Source organism: Polistes fuscatus, unplaced genomic scaffold (genome assembly GCF_010416935.1).
Source record: "Polistes fuscatus isolate 324 unplaced genomic scaffold, CU_Pfus_HIC Scaffold13, whole genome shotgun sequence".
In the NCBI taxonomy this organism is placed as follows: domain Eukaryota; kingdom Metazoa; phylum Arthropoda; class Insecta; order Hymenoptera; family Vespidae; genus Polistes; species Polistes fuscatus.
The window spans coordinates 1549610-1574759 of NW_025113031.1; the positions used below are offsets into that span (position 1 = coordinate 1549610).

The 25150-nt window shown below is 32.3% G+C and overlaps 1 protein-coding gene across 2 annotated transcripts in view; it reads left to right on the forward strand.

Annotated features, from left to right (window-relative positions):
• Positions 1-25150, forward strand: part of LOC122513800 (beta-1-syntrophin) — a 413509-nt gene that overhangs the window by 382090 nt on the left and 6269 nt on the right. For both annotated transcript variants that reach the window (XM_043630273.1, XM_043630272.1), the window contains one exon: positions 13421-13644. In XM_043630273.1, coding sequence (XP_043486208.1) covers positions 13421-13644 — 224 coding nt within the window. The remainder of the gene's footprint in view (positions 1-13420; positions 13645-25150) is intronic.

Consider the following 25150-nt stretch of genomic DNA (forward strand, 5'->3'; position numbering starts at 1 on the left):
TTAAAATCGGAAGCGTCCAGATGGAGACGTAGATTTTCTTCAGATATCCCTTTTACCCCTCGCCCCCTCACCCCTCCTCCCTCCTCCCCCTCCTTTACTCCTCACTACCTTTACCTTTTCTTTATTTCTCTACGTCTTACTTTTCCCTCTCTTTCTCTCTTCCCACGATTTTATTTCCTCTTTCTTTCCATTTCTTTCCATTTCTTTTTTTCTTTTTCTTTTTCTTTTTCTTTTTCTTTCTTTCCCTTTCCATTTCTTTTCAACCTTCGACTGTCGAAAAAGCACGTCGATTCGCTCGTGCGAAAGATCAATTAGGAATTGGATGCCCCGTCAATTTTCTTGGTTAGAGATTCTCTTCCATTTTCGCTCTCTTTTACTTTCTCTCTCTCTCTCTCTCTCTCTCTTTCTTTCTTTCTTTTTCTCTTATTTTTTTTTATTCAATTTTCGTTGATCGATCGATCGGAAAATCGTTAAACGTGCGATTCTACTGCTACCCTTTTTTTAAGTTATATTGCACGATACTTTCATCGAAGTTAAGTTAAATATAATTTGAGTATATTTAAAGAAAAATTATTTATTAAACAAAATATCTACGTATAATATAATTATAGGATTTTTTGTCATAAACATTAGGATACATCGATGAAGAATAGGATTGTCGTAAAACATTGGCGTCTCGACGTTCAAATATTTTTCTATCCACGATTGACCGTGAAACATGTGTGACCGTCATAAATAAACAAGTTCAACGACAATGTCATAAAGTTGGAAACTTGTGTATTTGGGAAGTGTCAAAGGTGAGAATAAACGAAGCGAGTTAACATTTCCTCTCTTACCCCTCTGTGCCCCCCTCCTCATCCTGTAAGTAAACTCCCGAGCACGGGATAATACAATAGATAGAATTCTTGCTTGAATGCTGACTCTCGAAAATTATTGTCACTCTCACATCAGACGAATTGTTCAGACAGTCTCTATATGAATGAGATTTGACCGAGCATGGGAATGTGACTAAGTGTCTGAATGTGATTAAGTGTCTGAATTAAGTCATTCGAATTTACAAAAGAGAGAATGGTATTGAAATTATTATAATATTCTCGATCAAGTGTTATATTAATTTTTGTCAAATTTCTCAAAATTGAACAATAAGTGAGATTAATAATAAATCATTTATATTTATTGATTACCCAATATAAATATGATCATTATAGATAACAGAAAAAAATTCTACAATTATGTCAAAAATATTTAATAATAATATTTAATAATAATATATTATTATTAAATAATTTAATAATAATATTAATTTAATTAAATGGACCGTTTATTTTGAAAGTGGTGTAAGTCCATTTCTCTTGTTTCGAGAAAATTAAAGATTAATATATCTGTTGTCTGTTAATTTCATTTATCGACCAATTTTAAATTGTACAAAACATGGAAATTTAAAAAAAGATTAAACACAGACTAGTTATACATACAAAATTTACATTAAATTAAGGATGAATTACGTGATATCTCATTATTTCAAAAATGGACTTACACCACTTTCAAAATAAACGGTCCAAATATTTAATAATTAATATTTATTAGACACCCTGAATTAATGATAGGATAATTAGAGAAAATGGAAAAAGGGTTTGATACAAAATGACAAAGGTTGAAAGTAAAAAATAAAAACGCAAAAGTAATCATAGATTTATCTCGAAGTAATGTTTAAACGGATATTATTTAACTAACGTCGTATGATCCCTCATACAATCTAATTACAATAATTTCCAATTAAAAGTCATAGTCCAATCAAAAGTGTCGAATATATATATATATATATATATTTTTTTTTTAATTGAAATACTTCATAATCGTTTACTCGAGGATACTTCATAGTAATATTTATAGAATAATTTCGTATAACAATTTGTTATATAATCAAGGTACCATACTAAGGACCTCTCCTGTTAAAGTGATGAGAGGTTGCGAATTAAGGAGCAATTAATAGTGGGTAGCCAAATGTTTCAACCTTTAGGGGTCGGTGAAGGGATGCTTTCTCTCTCTCTCTCTCTTTCTCTCTCGCATCTCAACCATTCCACCTTTAAAGTGAAATCAGCATTTGCAGTACCACCTTCAACTTCCAGACACTATAAGTACCTTTTCCCTTCCAACCCCTTTTCTCTCTCTCTCTCTCTCTCTCTGTTTCACATCTTTCTCCAGCTTTAGAATCCCAGAACGCTGTTTCCGATCCATTATTGTAATTGAATGCGTCGGGATCAAATATATAGAGGCGTGTCTAGAGCAACACGTAACCTGCATCGTGTGCGTGCCTTGTATGGGATTCTGCAGATACCGGGTGTACCATTAATCATCCGCTATCGGTCACCAGAGCAGATTTCATCGATCGGGAAATCGAGCGTTAGCAATGTGTTTCCTCCCATTTTTTGATTCCTTTTTTTTTCTTCTTTTAACGGTACCTACTCGACGATTCCACGTCTATTTCTTTCTTTTTTTTTATTCGGATTTGAATGCCTCTCCGGTTTAGAATTATTCCTGATATTAATTAACGTGAATTAATACTTTTATTAATGTATATATATATATATGTTACCTTTCTTTTTTTGTGTACATTTTATCGTACAATTTTCAAAAGAAAATAATTCAATTATTCCGAACAAACGAAATTCATTTCTTTATTTTATTCGAATTATCGTTATAATATGCTCGATCAATATAATATCACATAATTTCATTTATTTGGTCTTTATTAAAAGAAAATTCTATGTTTTAGTTCTCGACGAAGTATCATTTGTTATTTAATATTGACTAAATTATCGTCTTTGTTTTATTCGCAAAATTGTTCATTTTCTATACGAATAATAAAAAATATTTATTATGGTATATGTCTGTTTGCTATGCTAATTATTAATTATCAAAGTTATTCAAAATCAATGATATTTGACTATCACGGAATCGCTCGTTTTAATACGGATTATTAAAATCGATACTTTTCACTCGAAATTGATACTATCCGAAGTAGAAATAACCGATGATATTTAACCGTGGATGAATATTTCATTAACCAATCTTTTTTCAACCAAAATTCCTCTATTCGAGTTGAAAAGAAATATAAATTCATTATTGAAAATCGACTAAAATCCTATCCTTTTAATTATGCATATCATTTGTCTCACGATGTAACCATGAATTATACTAATTATCCGTCTAATTATGATATATATCTTCGTACATTACGAAATAATAATGATCAAATTTACGTAACAAATATAAATAAAATAAATAATTCACATACGCGTATATATATTTCAAAGACAAATAAACTTTGATAGCTTTAACGAATCAACGAATCATTCGATAATCCCTTTAAAACCATTTATAACGAATGAAAACGAGGTAACAAAAAAATTACCGATTAAAAAGAAAAATAGAGAAAAAAAAATAGATCGAACACGACTCCCTCAAACACAAATACTCTTTCATTATTTTAACCAAAAGTACTTCCAAAAAAAGAAAAAGAAAAGAAAAATTAAAAGAAAATGTACCACGCAAATTGTAGAACGAATCTAACCGACTAACTGAAGGATTTGCCTAGACGATAAACAAAGAAGATGAGAAGTAGGTGATACGAAAGAAAGAAAGAAAGAAAGAAAGAAAGAAAGAAAGAGAGAGAGAAAAAAGACAAACTAGAGATAGACATTTGTCTACGTGGCTGCTGCACGAGTGGGGTTTTTTCATTGCATTTTTTTTTTGATCTTTTCCACTTTTAACCCTTTTCACCCTAAGTGCCTTACATCCTAGAAGAGGGGAATATATCCGGGGGATCGATAGCTCGTTATTAATTAGAACTGGAGCCATCAGCATGCATCTATCCATTTTCAAACATACCTAGCACCGATCGTAGAAGGATCGGAGTAGGTTTCTCGGATGTTTGAGGGAGTTGGAGGAGGAAGGAAGGGATAGGGGTAGGCAGGGGTACGATCAGGAATAGAGATAGAGACAAGAACAGGGTGGGGATGGTTTAGGGGTGCTTTTGGGGATGGGGGGGGATGGATTGGGGAGTGGATATAGGAGCAACGCATCGGCACATCTTCCATCCATAACCTTCGATGGTACGTACGAGCACGGCATGGTTCTATGGACCTTCTCTCGACGTGGCCGACCAAAGTGGATAGTGCATCAGCAATGCTAAGTAAACTGCGGCTGCAGGAGCACGGTGCTGAGGGGTGGTGAGGGGGAATCCGAGGGTCGAGAGGTGGATCGAGAGACGATCGTACCCGAAGCATGCCAACGAGCAAACTCGACACTTCGTGTGCGTTTTAGATACCTCTGTGTTTATATGTATGTGTGTATGTGTGTGTGTGTTAAAGTATGTCTCTGTATAAGATGAACGTAAGAGATAGAGTAACGTAAAGGTTGGTGTACGTGTTTGACCACCTATGCCAGTTATTATCCTTCCTACTAACTCTCTCTTTCGATCCATCCCAAAAGGATTTCTTTCTCGAATAATATGGGAATTTATATAGATCGAATTTTTCTTTTCGTCAATTTACTTGTTTTTTCTTTTTTAAATTTAAGTTACGATCGATTTTATTCATTCGATGGTTTTACTTTTGTCGTCCTCTCGTTTTTTCTTTTTCTTTTTTATTATTATATTAGTAAGTAAACCAAAAAGAAAAAAGAAAAAAGAAAGAAAATTATAATAACGTATGAATAAATAAATGAACGGAAAAATATTAAACATAGATCTGAACTATCGAACGTGACGATTAAAATTTATTCATTAACGCGTCCCAGTTACTCGCCTAAGCGCTAAGACGAATAAAAAGTTCTTCCACGTTTTCTTTTTTTTTTCTTTCTTTTTTTATAATAATTTTTTCCTCTCAAAATCATCTCATCGGATTGCCTTCGTTTCGTACAATCTTGGATGATGTCCTTCGTTATTATCGCCAACGAAATCGTCGATTGTGCAAATTTCAGTACGACGACTAGAGAAAGAATGAGGAAGGAAAAAAAGAAAAGAAAAATTATAGAAAGGGGGAGGGAGAAAGGGAGGGTGGTAGGGGGAAAGGGTAGGAATACTCCATCCCCCTCTCTCACTCTCTCTCGTTTTCTTTTTCTTTTCCTTTCGCTCGATAACTCCTCTGCGATTTGAACTTTTTCATGGACGATTCTCTCTCTCTCTCTTTCTCTTTTTATTTTATTTCTTTTTTTTTTTGTGCTTTTTTCGAACGGAGAAGACCATGGCTCCTCCCTTCACCATCGTGAACTCGCGAATATCGTTAGGATCGTTTAAGTTCCCAGGAGCTGTTCCGCTTAATATTCTTCTCTTTTCGCCCGATCGCCTCCTCAAGCTCGTAGATTGCGAGACGGGGGGGACTCTCTTTCGCTCGATTTCACGATTGTGCTCCTAAGCCGAAAGGAATCGGCAAGGTTTCGGAGGAACGGCACCGATGACGCGACGAACCGAACGAATCGACGATAAAACGACGAAACGAGGACGATAACAACGACTACAAAATCTATCACACCACCACCACCCCCCTCCCCATCATCATCGCCCTACGTGACCCTCCCCTTCGATATTCAACAACTGTCTTATTTTCAATTTCATTTGTTTATAACTTATAGCAATGATATCGTTTCTAATCGAACTTCTTTTCAACATTTTTTCTGTTTTCAATGTTCACTCGTGGAATAATGTGTTCTTTGAATTTTGTTAATAATTCTTGCTACACCCGGTATATGAGATATTGTTTATACAGTTTTAACATTATCGATTTGTACTTTGATTATATATTATATTGTATTAATACATAATAAGTATGATATAATATTATAATTATTTTAGGATTACGTATATTTATCTTTTTTATTTCATTCCATAAATCACATTATCTTTCTTTCTTAAATAACAATAATAATAATAATAATAATAATAATACTACCACCAGAGAAAGAGAGAGCGTTAAATATAAACTCCTTAATTTACTTTATCACCCCTTGCATTTCTCTCTTATTTTTACTTCCTTTCTGTCACTGGTTTTATCTCCCTATTTTTTTCCCTTTTTTTTTCTTTTTCTTTCTGTATCGTTCGTATACTTAATGGAGGGTCAACGACACAGTCCACATTTTAAACAATACAAATAATAATAACAACATTCTTCTTCTTTCTATCTCTCTTTCTTTATGTCCTTTTTTTTTTCTCTTTTTTTTTTTTCTTTATCTTTTGACCAGACGTCGTGTATTATTTGGAAAATTGTACTCCGAATATAGAAATATTGTATATGCATATCTATATATGTACATACCTACGAAGACCACAGAATCGGAAATTTTCAACCTATTCCGAACCGTTGTTATCTATGTATTATATATTATTTTCTATTTCCATTGATCTATTTTCCAATACTATAGTATTTGTTTAATATATTCATAGTGGTGATCCAGCTAAAAGTTCCCCTTTTAAATTTAAAACGAGGTCGGAAATATGAGAAAAGAAAGCAAGATAATATCGATATGTAATGTTTTTATTTAGCACCTCTCTCCCCCCCCTCCCCGCCATTTCCATTATGTAATATTTTTCTAAATTATTTTATCGATTATTTAACATATTTCACAATAAATGTAACACTATTATCTATACACTTGACTCTAGAAAAAAAATCGAAAATAATTCAATTGTATTATAATAATGGACGAACCAATTTGTTTCCATTTATCAAAACATTTTCTAAAATCGTGGAATTAAATTGGACGCGATCATCAGCCTCGTTTCTGTTCTCAGCAATGATTTTCGAACGATATTTACTTGCTTCGCGGGAATAAAAAGCAGTGGGTGGGATTAAAATAAATAAATCATAGCTGTAAAAAGCGTTAGAATATTTTTCAAAATCGTTGTATATTTTAAACTCGATAGAGTATTCTATTTTCGATATACATAACTTCTAATATTTTATTTTTAAAAATCATTTTAAAAGAACTCGGTAACAAAAGTTCATTTATAAAATAAATTTAGCAACAATAACAACAACGCCGTCCCAACATAAGAAATTAATTCCGATCAAACTTAATTACCGTAGAAGATATGTTTAATTAATACTAATTGACTTTTGTTATTTGTATTTTCGTCTAATTTTATTCATCTATTATTACCATTATAGATATTGCTGAAAGATTAAACTCATCTCCGTTATTCTTTATTATACCTATTAATTATAACCTCGTTATTCCTATTTTTATTTTTATCTTTTTGATACGGATTCGATCAAATATTTATGAACAATTACAATTGTCACTTTTATCATTCCTAATTACTTTCATCGTGAAACTAAATCATTTCAATGAAGCGAAATCAACGACTGTCATAGGGTAAGAATTAAAACTAGAATACACGATCTCGCTATTTTCATAAAGTTTTTATATTTTTATTTCACTCTCCCTCTCTCTCTCTCTCTCTCTTTATCTTTCTCTTTCTCTATCTCTCTTTTGATCTCTATTTACGTGTGCTATTTTTCTCCATTTTATCGACGATCTGGCGATTGCCCGAATATAAACTAACTCGTATTTCCACTCGTTCTATACGTGTGTGTGTGTATATAATACCATCATTTAATATTTTGGATCTTTATTTCAAACTTTAAACTCACCCCCCATTTTGATGGTTTTAAATTACACAAGAGTTCAAATAACTTTTGCTATACGTTATTGTTACGTTATTACAAGTAATATATATTTATAATATTATATTTCCATATAATTATAACTTCTAATATAAAATATTATCTAATAACTCCTATATACAGTTTAATTAAGTGCTCGATAAAGCTTACAAAACAATCGATTTTAACTAAACAATTATTTCCAATATTATTACTACGAATTTAAACTTTTAATTGAACATTATAATTGTTATTTTAGTCCCGATAATCATTTACATTTGAGCCGTTTATTTTGAAAGTGGCCTAACTCCATTAGGAGTAGAGATTTTGGTGTGGTAGAAATGGCATTAAAAAAAAATAATTTACTGTTTGTCCCCCGAGAGTATTATAATATTATCAAAAAGTGTCGGAAAGGTAATAACTTTATTGTACATGAAATGAGACAAGAAGATTTTGTATCAACAAAATTATTAGAAGACGCAATTTTTTAAAAGGGTCAAGAATTCTAACGGAGAACCAATAAACTGCTTAAAAATATGTTGGATGCGTTTTGTCAAAAATGAATAAGATTTTCTATAAGACATCAATGAATGAGAACGAAAATTTGAAAGTCCTGAATTTAATACCACGTCGGGGTAGACCAAGAAAGTTCGAAAATATTGTATTGACACCACTGTATAAAAATATAAGACAAATTACAACCGCAAAATTCAAGGACATAATTGACTTATTACGATATATACCATCGGAACATCATGATTTCTTTAAATCCCTTTCACATACACAAAATATAGATGAGTAGAAAATTGTTTTGTAATTTATGTTTGTAAAAAATATTTTGAATCGCATAATTTATGTTTTTAAAGTGTTATAAAGATATGTAAAATAAAATAAGTATTGTTTTTTCGCAATTTGAAGCATCTTAAATTATGTTGAATGGACTTCGGTTCCTTCAAATTTGATAACGAATCTGGTTGTTAATTTTGAAAGTGGCCTAACTCCATTCTTGCTAAGAAAACGCATATTATTCACTTAATAATTGCCATTATTTTAATAGGAACTGTAAATTGAACACCTTTAGATACACTTAAGCAACATAACTCACTGTTATTCTTTACTATATTTTTAATTGCATTGAAACGCAAACCTTTAAATATCTCAATTTAAGGTTATATGGAGTTAGGCCACTTTCAAAATAAACGGCTCATTTATTTATGCTATTTTCCCTTTAGTTCTCATAGATGATATCAACTTCGTTAGCTATCTATTTTCATATTTTTTATCCTCGCTGAGAAGCCCAATGACGAAAAAAATAATAAAAAATGTATTATATAAAAAAAAATAAAACAAACAAACAAACAAACAAACACACACGCACATACACAATGGAAATATTTCGCGTCAAATTTTAAAAATGAAACAAGAAAAAAAAAGAAAAACAAAACGAAATAAAAATGAACGAGAAACAATAAATTATAATCCATTTAACGTATATAACCCATACGATTTTATAATACAATGTGTCTCTAAAGTGCGTATTCACAAAATCGATAACGAAAAATTCGAAGGAGACCGCGTAATCCCCGATTTTTAACGTAAAAGCTTCCCTCCGGTGTATACTTTCCTACTTTTCTCTACTCTCTCTCTCTATCTCTTTCTTTTATATAGATATATAATGTATATACATATATATGTACGCACAACTACCAATGGGCTTCCTTTTCGATCCAGCCTACCCACGGAAGTTATGCAGCCTCACGGAGAGTTTTTTAATCTAGAGGCTAAAGTTTCCTATCCGACATCCTCGCTAGGAAAAACAACTTTGGGTAAAAGTTCGGATGGGTCTCATATGTGAAGCAAAAGAAAGGAAGAGAGAGAGAGAAAGAGAGAGAGAGAGAGAGGACCTGTATCTAAGACTTACTTCAACCATTTTTTACGAACGGCACCAAAAAATCCTGTCGGTGGTAGGAAAGAGAGGAAAATTTAATGTACTTTTTCGTAGTCCTTCAAGGATTTATTCCCTTAAAAATCAGCCACGTCCAAAAGTTTGATAAGTTTCGTTTCTTTTTTAACTAATAAATTAGATTTCTCGACCACAGTGACATAAAATATGAATGATTTTAACCAAAATACGATATTATAATATATTTATAAATATTTATCTTTAAAATTTATATTTCTCATGGTGTTATATATTATTTCTTTTTATATTGAGATATTATTATTGCATAATTAAAAATTTATACGTGAAAGAGAGAGAGAGGAAATATTTAATCGTGCAAAAAATTATACAGGGATAAATATTACGATTAAAGTATTAGAAATATCTATATAATTAATTTATACCGATGAGTGTTTATTATTTATTCCAAGAAATTACGTATTATTACTTGCAAGAAAAGGAAAGGAAGAAAAAAAAGAAGAAAAAACTTAATATTTAATATAAAAGAATATTAAACTCGGTCGACTATTTAAATTAGAAATATTAAACGTGATTTAACTGTAGTAATGGCACATAATTTATTTTGTTTAATAATTTCAAGAGTCATATTTCCGTAAAAATTATATCACGATTACTGACGGAAGGAAGAGGAGGGGGAGATGAAAAATTAAATGAAATGAAAAATATATATAGAAAAAGAAAAATCGAATGGGAAGAGGGTTGAAAATATTGGTAAGGAGATCAAGACGAAAAGGGTAAACGACATTCCTTTGTACTCTCTCTCCCTCTCTCTCCCTCTCTCTCTCTTTCTCGGACAGAAAGCAATCGTCTAACGTTGATTCTCGTCGAATTTCCCGAGAGTTCTCGAGATGGAAGGATCGTGATTTAGGTCATCGGAGCTTTCCATCGATTCCCTCTTATATTCCACGTTACGTGTTTTCTATCTCTTTTTATCTCACGCCATTCTCTCTATCTATCTATCTCTTTCTTGTCCCCTCCCTACCCTTCTTCGATCAACATGTTTCGTTGTATTCGCACGACATCACCGGATATTTTACATTTTCCTTTTATATACTAGTTTACTCGATAATAATCATATATCCACAATTTTACTTTTCTTTTGTAAAATCAATCCAAATTTATTTACAATAAAATATATATTCTCGTTGGAAATAAACATTGACGAAATTATTAATTAAATTTGATCATTAAAAATTTACGAAGCGATCACCTAACATTTAACTTTTTCTTCTCTGCCAATTTTGATCACAGTTTTTTTTCTTTTTCATTTTGCCTACAAATAATCGAAGAGATCATTCGATTTACGCGGATTGAATATTGCAATTTTCTCGAAAACATGATCGGAAACGAACAAAATCTTACTAATTTAATTTGAATTTATTTTTAACGTGTAAAATCATTCTTTGTTCTGTTGTATATCCTGTTAGAAAGACACTGTGTATGTATTTTATTTTTCTATAAGAATTTCTTCGAATTACCGTAAGAAGAAAAAAACAAAGAAAGAGAGAAAGAGAGAGAGAGATAGGAGATAATAGGAAAGAGTAGGAAAGGATGAGATAGAATCGTTGCTGAACCATCTGTTTCGAGCACGCTCGACCCTTCTCACCCTACCAAGATTTGCCCTATTATTCGGTCCATTATTAAGACCCGTTAATCTCGGTCACTCGATTGTAGACGATGTGTGTAGGGACAATCGAGAAAAGCTTGTTTCTATTTCGACGCACTTTATTCTATATTTAATAAGATTATTATATTCAACAAGGATCAAATGATATAATAATGAACCTCAAAAAAATATATACAACGTAATTTTAATGATAGACCAATTAGGAATACATCTATTATATTGAATTATATTGATAATAAAAATATATAAAAATAAAGATATTAATTATACAAAGTATAAGGGTATCTATAAATTGTTATTTTTTGTTCCAACAAAGCTTGTAACTTGTATAATGAAATTATATTTGAATCTATAAATGTAAGATTATATTTAATTAAATAAATAATTAAGACAGAGGAAAAAACGGTGATTAATTTTAAAATATCCTGCATATTATTTTACACTATCAACGTAATCATTTAATTATAATATATTTTAATATATAAATTGTTATTTTTTGTTCCAACGAAGCTTGTAATTTGTATAATGAAATTATATTAGAATCTATAAATGTAAGATTATATTTAATTAAATAAATAATTAATACAAAGAGGAAAGAAATGGTGATTAATTTTAAAATATCCTGCATATTGTACACTATCTACGTAATCATTTAATTATAATATATTTTAATATATAAATTGTTAATTTTTGTTCCAACGAAGCTTGTAACTTGTATAATGAAATTATATTTAAATCTATAAATGTAAGATTATGTTAAATTAAATAAATAATTAAGACAAAGTGGAAAAAAATGATGATTAATTTTAATACTTTCTCGACAAGCTTATATTCATTTTTTATTATTATTTGATGACTAAATGAATTCAATAATACAATGATAATAATTAAATTGAATATTCTTTTAATTCGTGGACGCGTTACTAAAATCACTACTCGATGTGTATGAAAACGAAAGATGAGATAACAAACAACAAGAAAGGTAATTAAATGAAAGAAAAAGAAAAAAGTGAATAACGTAACGAGACGAAAAGAAGTTTATCGTACGTTGACCAATCATCATTGTGCTTTAAGCTCAAATATTTTACGCATGGATTGTCGCGATCGAACACTGTCGTCCGCACGCAGTATCAAACGGAACGTGAAATACGTGGGCTAAAAAAAGAAAAAAGGACTCGCGCACACACACACATAACACACATACTTACGAAAAAAAAAAGGACATAAACTCCGGGAAAAAAGGATTGAAAAAATGGAAGGAAAAAAAGAAAAAAAATTGCAGTACAGTTAGAATAGGAGGAAACTAAAGTTCATGGAGGTGAAACTGCGGATTCGAAACGAGTAATTAAACCATCTCGTTGTGACCAACCGAATGGCCTGTACGTTTCATTTTGATGACTCTAGTGGAAAGGAGAATATGGGGGGATGAAAAAAGAGAGACGGAAAGAGAGAGTGAGAGAGGACGGGGGGTGAGAAGGGGGTAGGGGAGAAAAAATGAAAGAAGAGGATGATCACGAGAGTTGTAACTCCTGTCTGGCACAACGTAAACGCGCAATGTTTTCGACGGGACTGTCGGAATTTGACAGTTCGATTAATTCTCGATTCTGTGCCTCTGAAGTGCCGTGGTTTTTAGGGATACCGAATGAGAGATCGTTAACCTTGTCGCGAATTGTTAACGTTATCTACGGAAGAGGGGAAAAAACCGTGTGACGTTATCAAAGATATTTTTTTGGTTCGATCGATTTTACGACAAAAGTATTTCTATTTCCACATTATTGTTTCTTTCCTTTAGTCTTTATACTCCTTTTTTTTTCTTCTTTACTCTGATCGCAATTATCATTGATTTGTAATATTTTATAATTGAGATGTTATTATTACATACGCTGTATATATGTATAATATCAAAATTTTAATTCCAATTAATTATAATTAAATAATAATTGGTGATAAATGTTATATGAGATTAAAAAAAAAAGTAGCTTACAATAAATCTGAATCTTAAGTCATACGATTATATTTTTGATCGTTTAAAATTGTTCGAATGAAAATTACTTACAGTTATTAATAAATATACTAAAATGTACTTTGACTTTTAATATAAATGTGTACCTAGATTTGAGGATTAATTTGATATTAACGAAATACGATATTGATATCTGATAACAGAAAGGAAGTGCAAGCAGCGAGAGTAGCGAGGATGGAGCCGGAAGTAGTGCAAGTACTTCTCGAGGTGTCGGAAGTGGATTCGCTTTGGCGACTGGTTGTGCAGGTGGATGGCGTAGCGTCTTTGGTGCAGTTTCAGGACGAGAATTAAGGCTTTACGAGTGCGCACCATGGAGTCCTGAAGCTTGGGCATCACCCAGTATTACTTGCCCTCTTATTGCTACCAGGTAATTTCATATCACTGTTATAATTAATAACTTTATTAAATGACTTTATCTGCATGCAAGGTAACATTTCCCTAATTTAGATCATTTTTACTATAATAAATTAATCTAAATTAAATTAATTTAAATTTACCAAATCACGACAATAAATATTCGAACAATTACAAATTCTAAACGAGTTATCCAATTGATATGAACTTTTTATAAAAAATTCATTGTCATTAGAAAAAGAATCAATATTAATTGTATACATAAAACAACGTGCATTGCGTGAAATTAAAAACAATTGATAATTATGTCACTCCACTTGTACAAAATCAAATCTACGATCTATCGTTTCCCCCTATGGATATAATATCATCATCATTGAAATAAATCTTATCGGAATGTTGGAGAGCTCTTCCGAAGACGTTTAACTTCTCTAACTTCTCTTGTCACTGTCGTGTTAGATTCCAGGTTTCATCGTCGCGATTTCGATGACGTTGAAATAACGATTGCCTAGCGTGTAATCGTAGGAGTAGAATAGTAGTAGAGGGTAGAAGTCTCCTATGGGAGATAGTGATGTGCCTAGCAGAATGACGAGAGAGTGACATTTAGGGGTGGGAAAGTGATAGGAAGGAGAGCAACGTTATGCATTCGTGTTCGTCAGTATGGCCAAGGGATTACCAATGAGGCACGTCGGATTACCGCAGTTAGCGGTGTTCGTTAGACCGCCATTTTAATTAAGACTATTATACATCCAATAATAGTAACAGTAGTAGTGGTATTAGTACTCTGGCAACTACTATAGTACCATTACAACAAACGTTACGTGTACAAACGACGATATTTCGCTTCGACGCTTTCTCTATACCAGTAACACCCTCTACAACCACCACCCCCACCCCACCCGCCACCTCTTCTAAAGCGCAACCTCTATTGCACTATTGCGTTAATTGATCGTCATCAGGCGAGTTTCCCCATACTGACCACGTATCACTTTCATTCGATTATTATTATTACATTTACTTCATTACAGTATTTGTTAATCGATTATTTTTGTTTCTTTTGTTTCTTTTCTTTTCTTTTTTTTTTTTTGAGGGTTTAACAAATAATCTAATTAAAAGTTATGATAATTATATTAAAGCTTTTCATTGGAATAATTAAACATGACCCCCTCTTCTCCAAAGAAACTAATCTAATTAAAAAACATTATCAAATCCGTATATTATATTGACATTAATTGATGATCGATTGAGACTGTATAATAATTCATAATCAACATACCTGATATACGTACAACAACTGTATCCTGTTTTATTAAAAATATTAAGCATTAAAACAATACAAAAATAAGAAATCGAAGAATATAAAATGAAGATTATAAAATCGAGAGGTACTGAATTAAAAGTTCCAAAAAGTAAACAAAGACTTTGTTGAAAGATAGTTTAAATAGATAAATAATATTGACGTATTATATCTGACACATGCGATCGATCGATAATAAAAAATAATTAATTAATACCGCCTTAATACACGAACATCCGTTATATTAGAAAATATGAAGCTTTAAAAACGACACGGAAATAAAACAAAATATAAAATAAAAACCCATAGAAAAATAATAGTACGAAGGATTATAAGATCAAAAAGTAAAGCGTCCGATAAATACGTGAGGGATTTTCCTCCCACTTGGAAGGCTACTACGATCGCTTAGGTGTATCCCTCTTGACTACCACCAACGTGTATACCAATGACTCAGGATTCTGTTTACACACGTCAACCCTTCCGTTCTCTAACAACAGAATACCGTCGTCGTCGTTGCCACCGCTTCTGTTGTTATCGTCGTCGTCGTTGCTGGTGCTGGTGCTGGTGCTGTTGCTGCTGTTGCTGCTGTTGGTGCTCCTACTACTTGCTGTTCAACTAGCTAGCAGCAAACTACTACTACTACTAAATATGTACTATTACTATACATCACAACCTACTGAAGTAACGTTGTTGAAAGAGCCAAAGAGAAAAGCGATTAACCAAGTGGCTGATCATAATTAACGGCCTCTGACGCGTACCTCTAAGTGTTGGTTTATAAAACTTCGTGGAAAAAAGTTCATACGGAGTGGTCCACTTCAAAGTACGTTACAAAGTGTGTTTCCTCCTTTCTACTTGTCGAGAAAAGTTCAATCTCTCTCTCTCTCACGTGTTTTACTTGAAATTTAATGAGACAAGGGGAAGGTTACTGATAAACATTTTTTTTCTTTAATAATCAACGTGTATAGTTGGGAAAATTGTTGAACGTTTTATTAAAAGGCTTATATAAAAGAAGTTCGAGGAAAGAAAGTTGGAAACTTTTGAATGAATGTATTATAACGGTCCCATTTAACGAGTTACAAAGTAACGTTGTTTTCCACATTGTCAGGAATTATATCTCAAGTTGTTTTCAATTAAATATAATAATTAATATGATTAATTATAACGAAACGTAAGGTAGGAGGATAATTTTAACGATTCGAATTGAATTTTTGAAATCGAACAATTTTCAGATTTGTACGAATAATATTCCTCTATCAAAACGCGAATTACATAGATAAAAATGAACATTATCCTTTCTCGTTACTTGGAAAACAATTTGTAACATTTAATATGTTCCATCCTGTACGTGCGTATATGTTCGACGGGGTGAGAGGGGTTGAAGAGAAAAGAGCCTCGAGCACGTCGACGAAAGCTAGATAGGAGGGAACCGATTCCGGGTTAATTAATAGCAACTGATTAATCGTTAGAGCCAGGCTATTCTCGTCAAACAAACCTCCGAGCGAGGCTTCGAGCTCGTACGTGATCTGCAAATAGCATAGAAAGAGAGAGAGATAGAAATAGAAAGAGCATTTTACTCTTACCCTTTACGAAGATTATTCGAGAGGGTGAATTTCTCGTTCGTGTTCACGATTATTACCAGCAATCTAACTAACTCTCTCTCCCCCCCTCCCTCCCTCGTCCCACCTACCCCCCACAACCACCCTTCCTTCAATCTCATAACCGAACAACATAAATCCCCGTTCAGTGTTGATTCTGGTCAAAAGTGAAAATGTTCCTACTGACTTGTTCTATCGGCTACCTCTTCTTCATTAAATGTTACTGGAATGGAAGTAAAACGTAGAATACTACTCGTTACTGTGCTTTACGTTTGAATAGGCAAAGCTAGACACATCGTACGACTACAGCATTCGGAATGCTTTGGAACGTGATCGTCGATAGTAGTAGATTCTCAATTCTAAGGGTTCTGTTCAATAGGAAACAACAGTAGGACAACTGATCTAGCAGGTTAAACATACGTGATATAATATATATAGAGAGTTCCTGAGAGAATACATTGATAGATATTCGTTGGAAATTCGAGCGAGCTAATTTCTATTGTATTTTCTTTGAAAATTTATACGTCCTACTTATTCTCAACGAAAAAAAAAAAAGTAATTGACAAAGTGCGTATACGTATAAAGTTTTTATGATCACACTGTATAAATAAAAGTAAGTTAATCTTAACTGGCATATAACCATAATTCGTGTAAAAATATCCTAATATGGTTTATTTTGATAATAATTAACCATTTAACAAGTACAGGCAATTTTTAGGGATAATAATTCGAATAAAGTTTTTAACGAAGTAATAGTGCGAACATTAAATTAGGGCAATACACGTTCGTTATAACATAGGAATTTTAAATTATATAATATTTCACTTTTATTAACGCGAACGAAGGGGATCTATTTGACCCAGCGCTTAATGAAGACATCAGATAGCAAGAAAATTCGATTAAATCCGTTCCCGCGCTATCCTCTTCCGGTTCGAATTACCTTGAGCCTCGGTTCGAGCCCTTCCATCTCGTCCTTCCTATGATAGGTATACCTGCAGCTTGATAGAGCTTCGTTACCGCTATCGTTTCGAGTTTCCGCTCGTAGCAAAAGAAAGAAAGAAAGAGATAGAGGAAAAAAAAACAAAGAAAAGAAAAAAGAAAAAAAAATAGAAGTGGAAAGAAAATGCTTGAAATCTCGGTATTAAGTGACTATCGAGAACGGTATAGGTCCTTTCTATCCTCTCGTTACCAACGTGATTCCATTTGCTATCGTAAAAAATTTATTTTCGATTGAGTTTTAATCTCCGATTTGACGGATTTACGGTACCTTCGATAGAAAATAAATCGATAATTAATACGAAATCTTTGTTTTTTGTTTTTTGCTCGAAATAAACACGGAAAAGAAATTATTTATTAAATAAAATTGAAGAATTTGATAATTATTAACTGAATTTTTATACTGCCTTTTGACAATAAACAATAAACAATAAATATACGAAGAAAAATTAATCTTTACAACAAGACCCCAAAAATTAATTCTAAATAAATCAGATTTTACGTTAAACCCCTCGTGCCAGTGTTGTAAAATAAAAATAATATAAGACAATCTATGAGAGGAAAAGGGTGGTGGGAAGAGGGAATGGGAGGAGGGAAAGGAGGATTATGAGGGTGGATAGAAGGAACGAGCGTAAAAATTGCTGGTAGATAAGGGTGCTAAGGGCGCCATTCGTCTACATCGTGGCTGACAGGGACGATAAAGTTTCTTTCACAGCGAACCTCTGCACTAGCTTAACGTGCTTCCTCAAGGACGATCTCCAAGGATGTTCTAACCTCGAAGATGGATATCGTTCAGAATGGCCGACGAATTTGGCTCTGGTTCGTCAGCGATAAGCAACCCACGTAATTTCATTTTCATTGATATTATCTCGTATTTTCAACTAATATTAATTATCTATTAATTACGATCTAAAGCTTGATATTAATCTTAATAATATATATATACATATATGTATAAATATCTGATAAGAAAATTACTTTGAATCGTTTTATTCGCGAATTCATTTCCGATGATTTAATATTTTCTCTGTTACTCTTCTTTCTTTTTTTTTTCGTTTCTTTCTTCTCTCCTTCTCGTCGCTCGTTTCGTTTCGTAGTTACATTTTTTTGTATTATCAGCATCGAACGTTCACGGGGCCATCAATTTGGATTAACGTGCGCTCAGTGCGAGCTTTCAAACCACTGTCGCCATTTGCTCGATTGTTATAGATTTACAAACGTAGCCCCGTTCTCTCGGTTCTAAACGATAAATTCACAACGACATGTGACAAAAACGAATGCGAAGAAAAGAGATAGAAAAGGCTTTTGAAAGATCATAGATATACGCAGAATACATATATATATGTATATATATATATAAAATTTCATTTGAACGTAAAAATTCTATAAAAATTCATTGAAATCAAAAAAATCGGACAAAAAAGAAAACCAATTGTTATGAAAAAAAAAAGAAAAAAAAAACAATAATTATGAAGCGTAAAATAGCAAAACAATAAAAGGTAGATCATTACGATGTTTATGATTTCTTTTATAATTATTTTTCCAACTACCAAAAGAAGAAAAAGAAAAGTGTCGAGTTAGAGAATTTAATAAAGAAAAAAAAAAAAAGGAAAAATAATAAATTGCAAGCTAAGGATTTTATATGCAAGCTTTCTTTCTATCTCTGTCTCTCTTTCGAAAAGGAAGAATAAAAATGTTGTAACAGCGTCAACAATATTTTTTTTTATTTTTTTTATTCGTTACGAGGGAATCTCAAAGATTGCGTAAGAAAATGTGACTCGAGGAAAAGGAGGAAGAAATATTTTTCAACGGCAGTCATAATTTATCGAATCTTCGTTGGCACGGAAAATCCAATGAAGGTAGGGAGAAAAAAAGAGAAAACGAAAAAACGAACGAACGAACGAACGAACGAAAGAACGAACGAACGAATTCGAATTCAACGTGAAATAAACGAACGAACAAACGAACTATTGCAACTCGTTCGCAAAATTTGTCCACTTGGAAGCTGTATCGATTAACTCGCCATTTTTCGATAACCTCGAACGTCAAATTTAGAGATTAATACAGCTTGGAAGGGTGTCACTTTCCGTTCATATAAAAATAGTCAATAAAACATAAACGAGACTATTATTTTACATTGGATAATGTTTTTCTTATAATTAATATTACGTTTTATGTGTTCCCCGTTCCCCTCCCCCACAGTTTTGATCGTCTCGTAATTTCGTTTTTAATAAAACCAATTTATTCTTGTAATTTAGTAACGAAGATAAACGATCGGCAAATTTATTTCATTTATTCGATACAAAAATTTCGAAATTTTTATCCATTAAGTAATTTTGAACCAATAGTGTAATCATATGTTCTTATTTATTTATATTATATTGCCACAGAAAATATAAAAAATAAATTATATTTAATAATTAAAAGCATCGACACAAAAATAACGAACGAACGAACGAACGAACGAACTAACTAAAAAACAAGAATAAAATTGATTTTAAAAGATAACGCGAAAAGAAATGAAAACAAAATTCTTTACCGTGCAGTATTTAAAGTCCAACACTACTGATTAATTCTATTTCAGGATTTTTCAGGTTCTATTCGAATCCATGCGAGTGACTTTAACTCGTTATCCAGTTTTTTCTCTCCCCCTTTCGTTTTTTTCCTTCTTTCTTCCTTTTTCGAAGATATAGGTGTGCGTTTTATATATATATTTTATTTTATTTTTTTTTTAACAGGATAAAGTTTAAACACTCGCGAAGCTTTCGAACTAATCCCCAGAATAATCGATAATCGTTATCGTTACAATATTAACCTCCACTTTTTTCACACACACTCACACACACCCACACCCATACACACTAACGAACACACGCACTCGATTAGAATTCTTCGACTATGTACATAAATAAATTACAAGCGTGTTCCGTGCGAACGCCCCTATCGATTTTTATTTCTTTCTTTTGGATTTTTTTTTTTTTTCTCCTTGCATCGAAAACGTTTCTTCCTTCGCAGGAAAGAAAAAGAAATCGAGAGGAAGACGAACGATGGTTAGAAATAACGTTAGAGATTCCTGTTTCCTTTGCTCCCTCTCTCTCTTTCTAATATTTTTTTTCTTTTTTAAACTTTTTTTTCATCTTTTTTTTTCATCTCTTTTTTCTATTCCTGTCTTTTGAGCTTTTTTACTTTATCTCATCGTATAAGATTTTGTAGCGGTAATAGGAGAATTATTATGGAAGTAAAGTTTATAGAAGCTCCTTTGAGTTTGGCTTGTTATAATCAAAAGAGAGAGAGAGAGAGAGAGAGAGAGAGAGAGAGAGAGAGAACAAGATAGAATTAAGGTGGAATATTTCATTTCATTATCTTTGGATATTGAATAATTCAAATCTGAGATTAATGTTGATTTACTAAACTAATAATATTTCATATAAAGAATATATTTCATTGACTTTTTTTATTCGTATTATTTACTTATTTTTATTTTTATTTTTATTTTTATCTCGTTTTTCCGCTTATAATATTTTTCCTACTTTTTTTTTTTTTTATTTTCTATACTTTCATGCTCATTTTTCACCATGCTTCTTTAATTTGTAATATTCTCTCTCCACTTTTCGTTATAATAAAAAAAAATATTAAAATTTAGGGAAAATTAACGAAAGAAGAAGTTTTGATAATCAAATTACGAAATCGGACTAATTAAAACTCTGACGGGTATCGCGGTTATTAATTATTATCGAAAGTATCTAGGAGAGTTTTCAGTTGGTACGTGCTTTAGAGATGAGATTTTCCTGACGAATTTCTGGATTTTCTCAGTTTCCATCTCAACTTTATCTTCTATCAGAATGATATTTATTCTCGTATGCATCAGTCACGAAATAAAACACGCATGGTAATGCCACACTAGAATCTCCAATTTCACTTACCGAGATTTTAACATAATTTTTTCCTTTTTTGCTAATCCTCGAAATAGAAGAATATGGGAGAATATAATAGTATTTATCGTTTTTAAGTATATTTTTTGGAAAGAACAAAAATATTCCGAAAAATTCTAATATCATATTAACTTTGAAAAATCGTATAAATTTTAAGGAAAATTATTCAAAAATTACTATTAATTACAATTCGGCCTGTAGAACAAATTTTAATAATTATTTCGTTAAATAAAGGAAAGGTTTAGCCCAATTCTACAACTATATAATATTATTTACTATTGTTTACCTATAACATGTATTTTGTTTTATATTTCTTTCAATTTTAATTTGTATAATTTAAATCTATGAACACACGGAGATAATAAAATAATAATAAAATAATTAAATGATTGATCATTCGTTAAGGATTATCGTGATAAATGTATGCATGCTTGAATGAATCACGTACGATGTGCCAACGAGAAAATAACAAATTTCAAATCAACCTTCTAAACGAAGTCTCAAGTAATCACGAGAGTTGATTGATCGCAGTTTTACCGGGCTTAAGTCTATTTTAATTTTAAATTTTAAGAAAGATCTATGAAAAGTGACGTAATTTATCTCTCCCTGTCTCTCTATAATGAACTCTCTTTATATTGTCTCTAAAGTCCAAAAAAATGCCACTTTAAAAGAAAGAAAAAAAGAGAAGACGCGTAAGAAATAAACTAATCAATTTTCACAAAATAAAAACGAATATTTTTTGCATCAAGTAAAAATATATTACATATACATACATATTTTTAACTTTTCGGTTACTATAGACGTATATATGAGTCCAACAAAGAATATCGATATAAAATTATGAACGCATATATGCGTCCAACGAAGAATAAAACTTAATACTTCGTCTTATCACAAAATAAATTGAAATTAAACATTATTTAATATCACATTATTAATCTCTTTCAAATAGATAATCAAAATCGAGTAAAATTGATTTAATTTTCATCACTCATTTGCAGATTCAAACATATATACACACACACACGCACGATATATATATATATATATCCAACACTTAAAACCGTAATAGTTTTCAATAACTTTCAGTTCCAGTTCCGACTTCATCCCACTTTCGAAATCTCGAAAAAGGGAGAATGTAAAAAAGTGACACGAAGTAAAGCGAATGGAGTAAAAAGCTAGGTTTAAAAAATAAATGCATCTGGAAGAAGATATTTCCGTTCGAAGGGGTCCATGCAGCAGGGGCCCAATACTACTCGAAAAAGTACGAAAAGCTTCGACTTTGCAAAAGTTAAACTAAGAGACAAACCAGAAGTGATACGGCTGTCTTCAGTGAAACGTTTCCTTCCCCCAGCTTTGGATAGAAAGGGAAGGGAAGGGAACTCCGGAGAAAAAGTTTTTTCTCCCACACGAGGCATCCCCCAGCCACCCCCGTCCCTAACTTCCCTCTTCAAGCCCTCCAACCAGCAAACCGTGAAGTCTCGGCTTATGCTTACGGAGGAGCATCCATTCTCGTTTAACGTCTTTATTTACCGAGCCCGGAATTCTTTTTCTTCCACCACTTTTTCCTTCTTTCCTTTTTTGCTTTATTCCATCCCCCCTCTCTTCTCTTTTCTTTTCTTTTCTTTTCTTTTCTTTCCTACTCGAAGTCGTCCATTCGATAGCCGGCGTCGTATCGACACGCGGTGAAAAATTAGCGAACGAAAGAGACGCAAGATTCTACGAGAGGATTTTACCTTCGAAAACTAAATAAACGCGGTGTTGGTTACTGAATGTTTATTCGATACTTTTATCGATCTTTTTTATTTATTTACTTTTTTTTTTCTTTAGATTTTCCTTTTCAAACTAAGAGTTTATTTCTATTCTTTTATTATTAACTGTTTACTCCGATTACTTTTTATCGATGTTTATCGTTTTAATTACTATTGTTTTTAAAAGTGCATGGAATGAATTAGACTCGTAACAATTATAATAAATTTTTTAGGATAGTGACTTTTAAAGTATTTGATTTAACTATGATGAGACTTATAGTTATGGAATATAATCATTTGTGATTGATAATATAAGATATTCGTTTGTTAAAGTTTGTAAATTTTGTGTATTAAAAAGAAAAAAAGAAAAAAAAAACAAATTCTGCTAAAAATACATACGCATGTATAATCTAAACCCACTAATAATCCATATCCATGCAAAACATTTTCGCTAAACATTAATACAAAGCAATCCATCAACTATTCCTTTCAAAAAACACACAATACCAAAATGTCGGAAATACAATGCCAGAGATATTTATAGCCAAAGAAAACTTCAAAGAAAATTCCTACTCTTTCTAATTTTTTGTATATACCTTAACCTAGTATTTCTTCTCCCCGAATCTAAAAAGTTGAAGGAACGAAAGAATGCAAGTATTGTACGAGTGCTCTTATGGCAAGAATCGCAAGGAGAAAGACAGAGAAAGATAAAAAAGGGGCAGAGTGGGTGGATGGGTGGGTGGGTGGCGGGGTTGAGTATGCAGGTGAGGGTTGAGTTGGTAGAGGAAGATAGGAAGGCAGAAAGATAGAAAGAACGAATAACGGTTTTATTGGTTGGGATCCAGAGGGAACTAGCTCGAAACCTGATCGCACCCGGAGGAGCTCGTACGTCAGCAACGTGACGTAACACTCGCGCGCGGATATTCATACGCGAGGAATGGCTGGGGTGTTTCGATCCTGTCGGTGGTTTCGGGGGCTTGATACGAGGGGTTAGTTGGTGGAACGAGGGTAGCTAGATGCCACATCGAAGCCCAATGCGACCGTTAGCCGGAGTCGAATTCAACGACGATCCCGTATTTTCCCTCACCGATTTTTATTTCACCCCCGAAACGTTGTAAATATCCCGTCCCACCCTTCTCTCTCTTTTGCCTACCCGGCCCCTCTTTTTTTCTTCCCACCCACGTTCGTTTCTTTTTCTCTTTCTTTTTTTATTTTATTTTTATTCTCCCCCCTTTCTTCTTTTTTTTACCTCCGCGCGTACGCGAGCGCTTCTTTTTGCGCGATATTTTTGTTTTTTTTTCCCCGTCGTTGTTTGTTTGTTAGCTTTTTCTTTTTTTTCTTTTACTTCTATTCTGTTTTTCTTTTTTTCTTTTTTACTTTTTTTCTTGCTCTCTTGGCCCCTTTCCCTTGTCACGACTCTCCGAAATCCCTATAAATCCGTGTCGCCCGACCGATACGCGATGCCACTGCTCTCTTGTTCGGTGTTACGTGAAAGTTGGGACCTAGAGATATTTTTTTTACTTTGGCTTGTTTATTTTGGGGTTTTACCTCCAATCTCTTTCGTTTCATTTTTATCTTTATTTTGCTTTCTTGCGTATACGTTTGCGCGTCTTTTTCTCTTTATCTTTATCTTTTTTTATCCTTCTCTATTTCTACCCTTCTTTTTTTATGTTTTCAAAAGTATACGGCGCACGGTTGAAGTCGAATATCGATTATCGTTTGAAAAGAAAGAGAAAAAGACAGGATATTGTTCAAAAGTGTAGATTCATAATATATTTTCTAAGATGAATATTAAAATTTATCGAAAAATGTTGTCAGGTTAAACATTTGCGCTTGTAAATTTGACGATAAACAAAAAATATATATGTTTATAAAAATATCTAGATGGAAATTAAAAATTAGAACAAAATTTTTTCCAATCCTTTTTGCAAAGTACGTAAATTTTGTT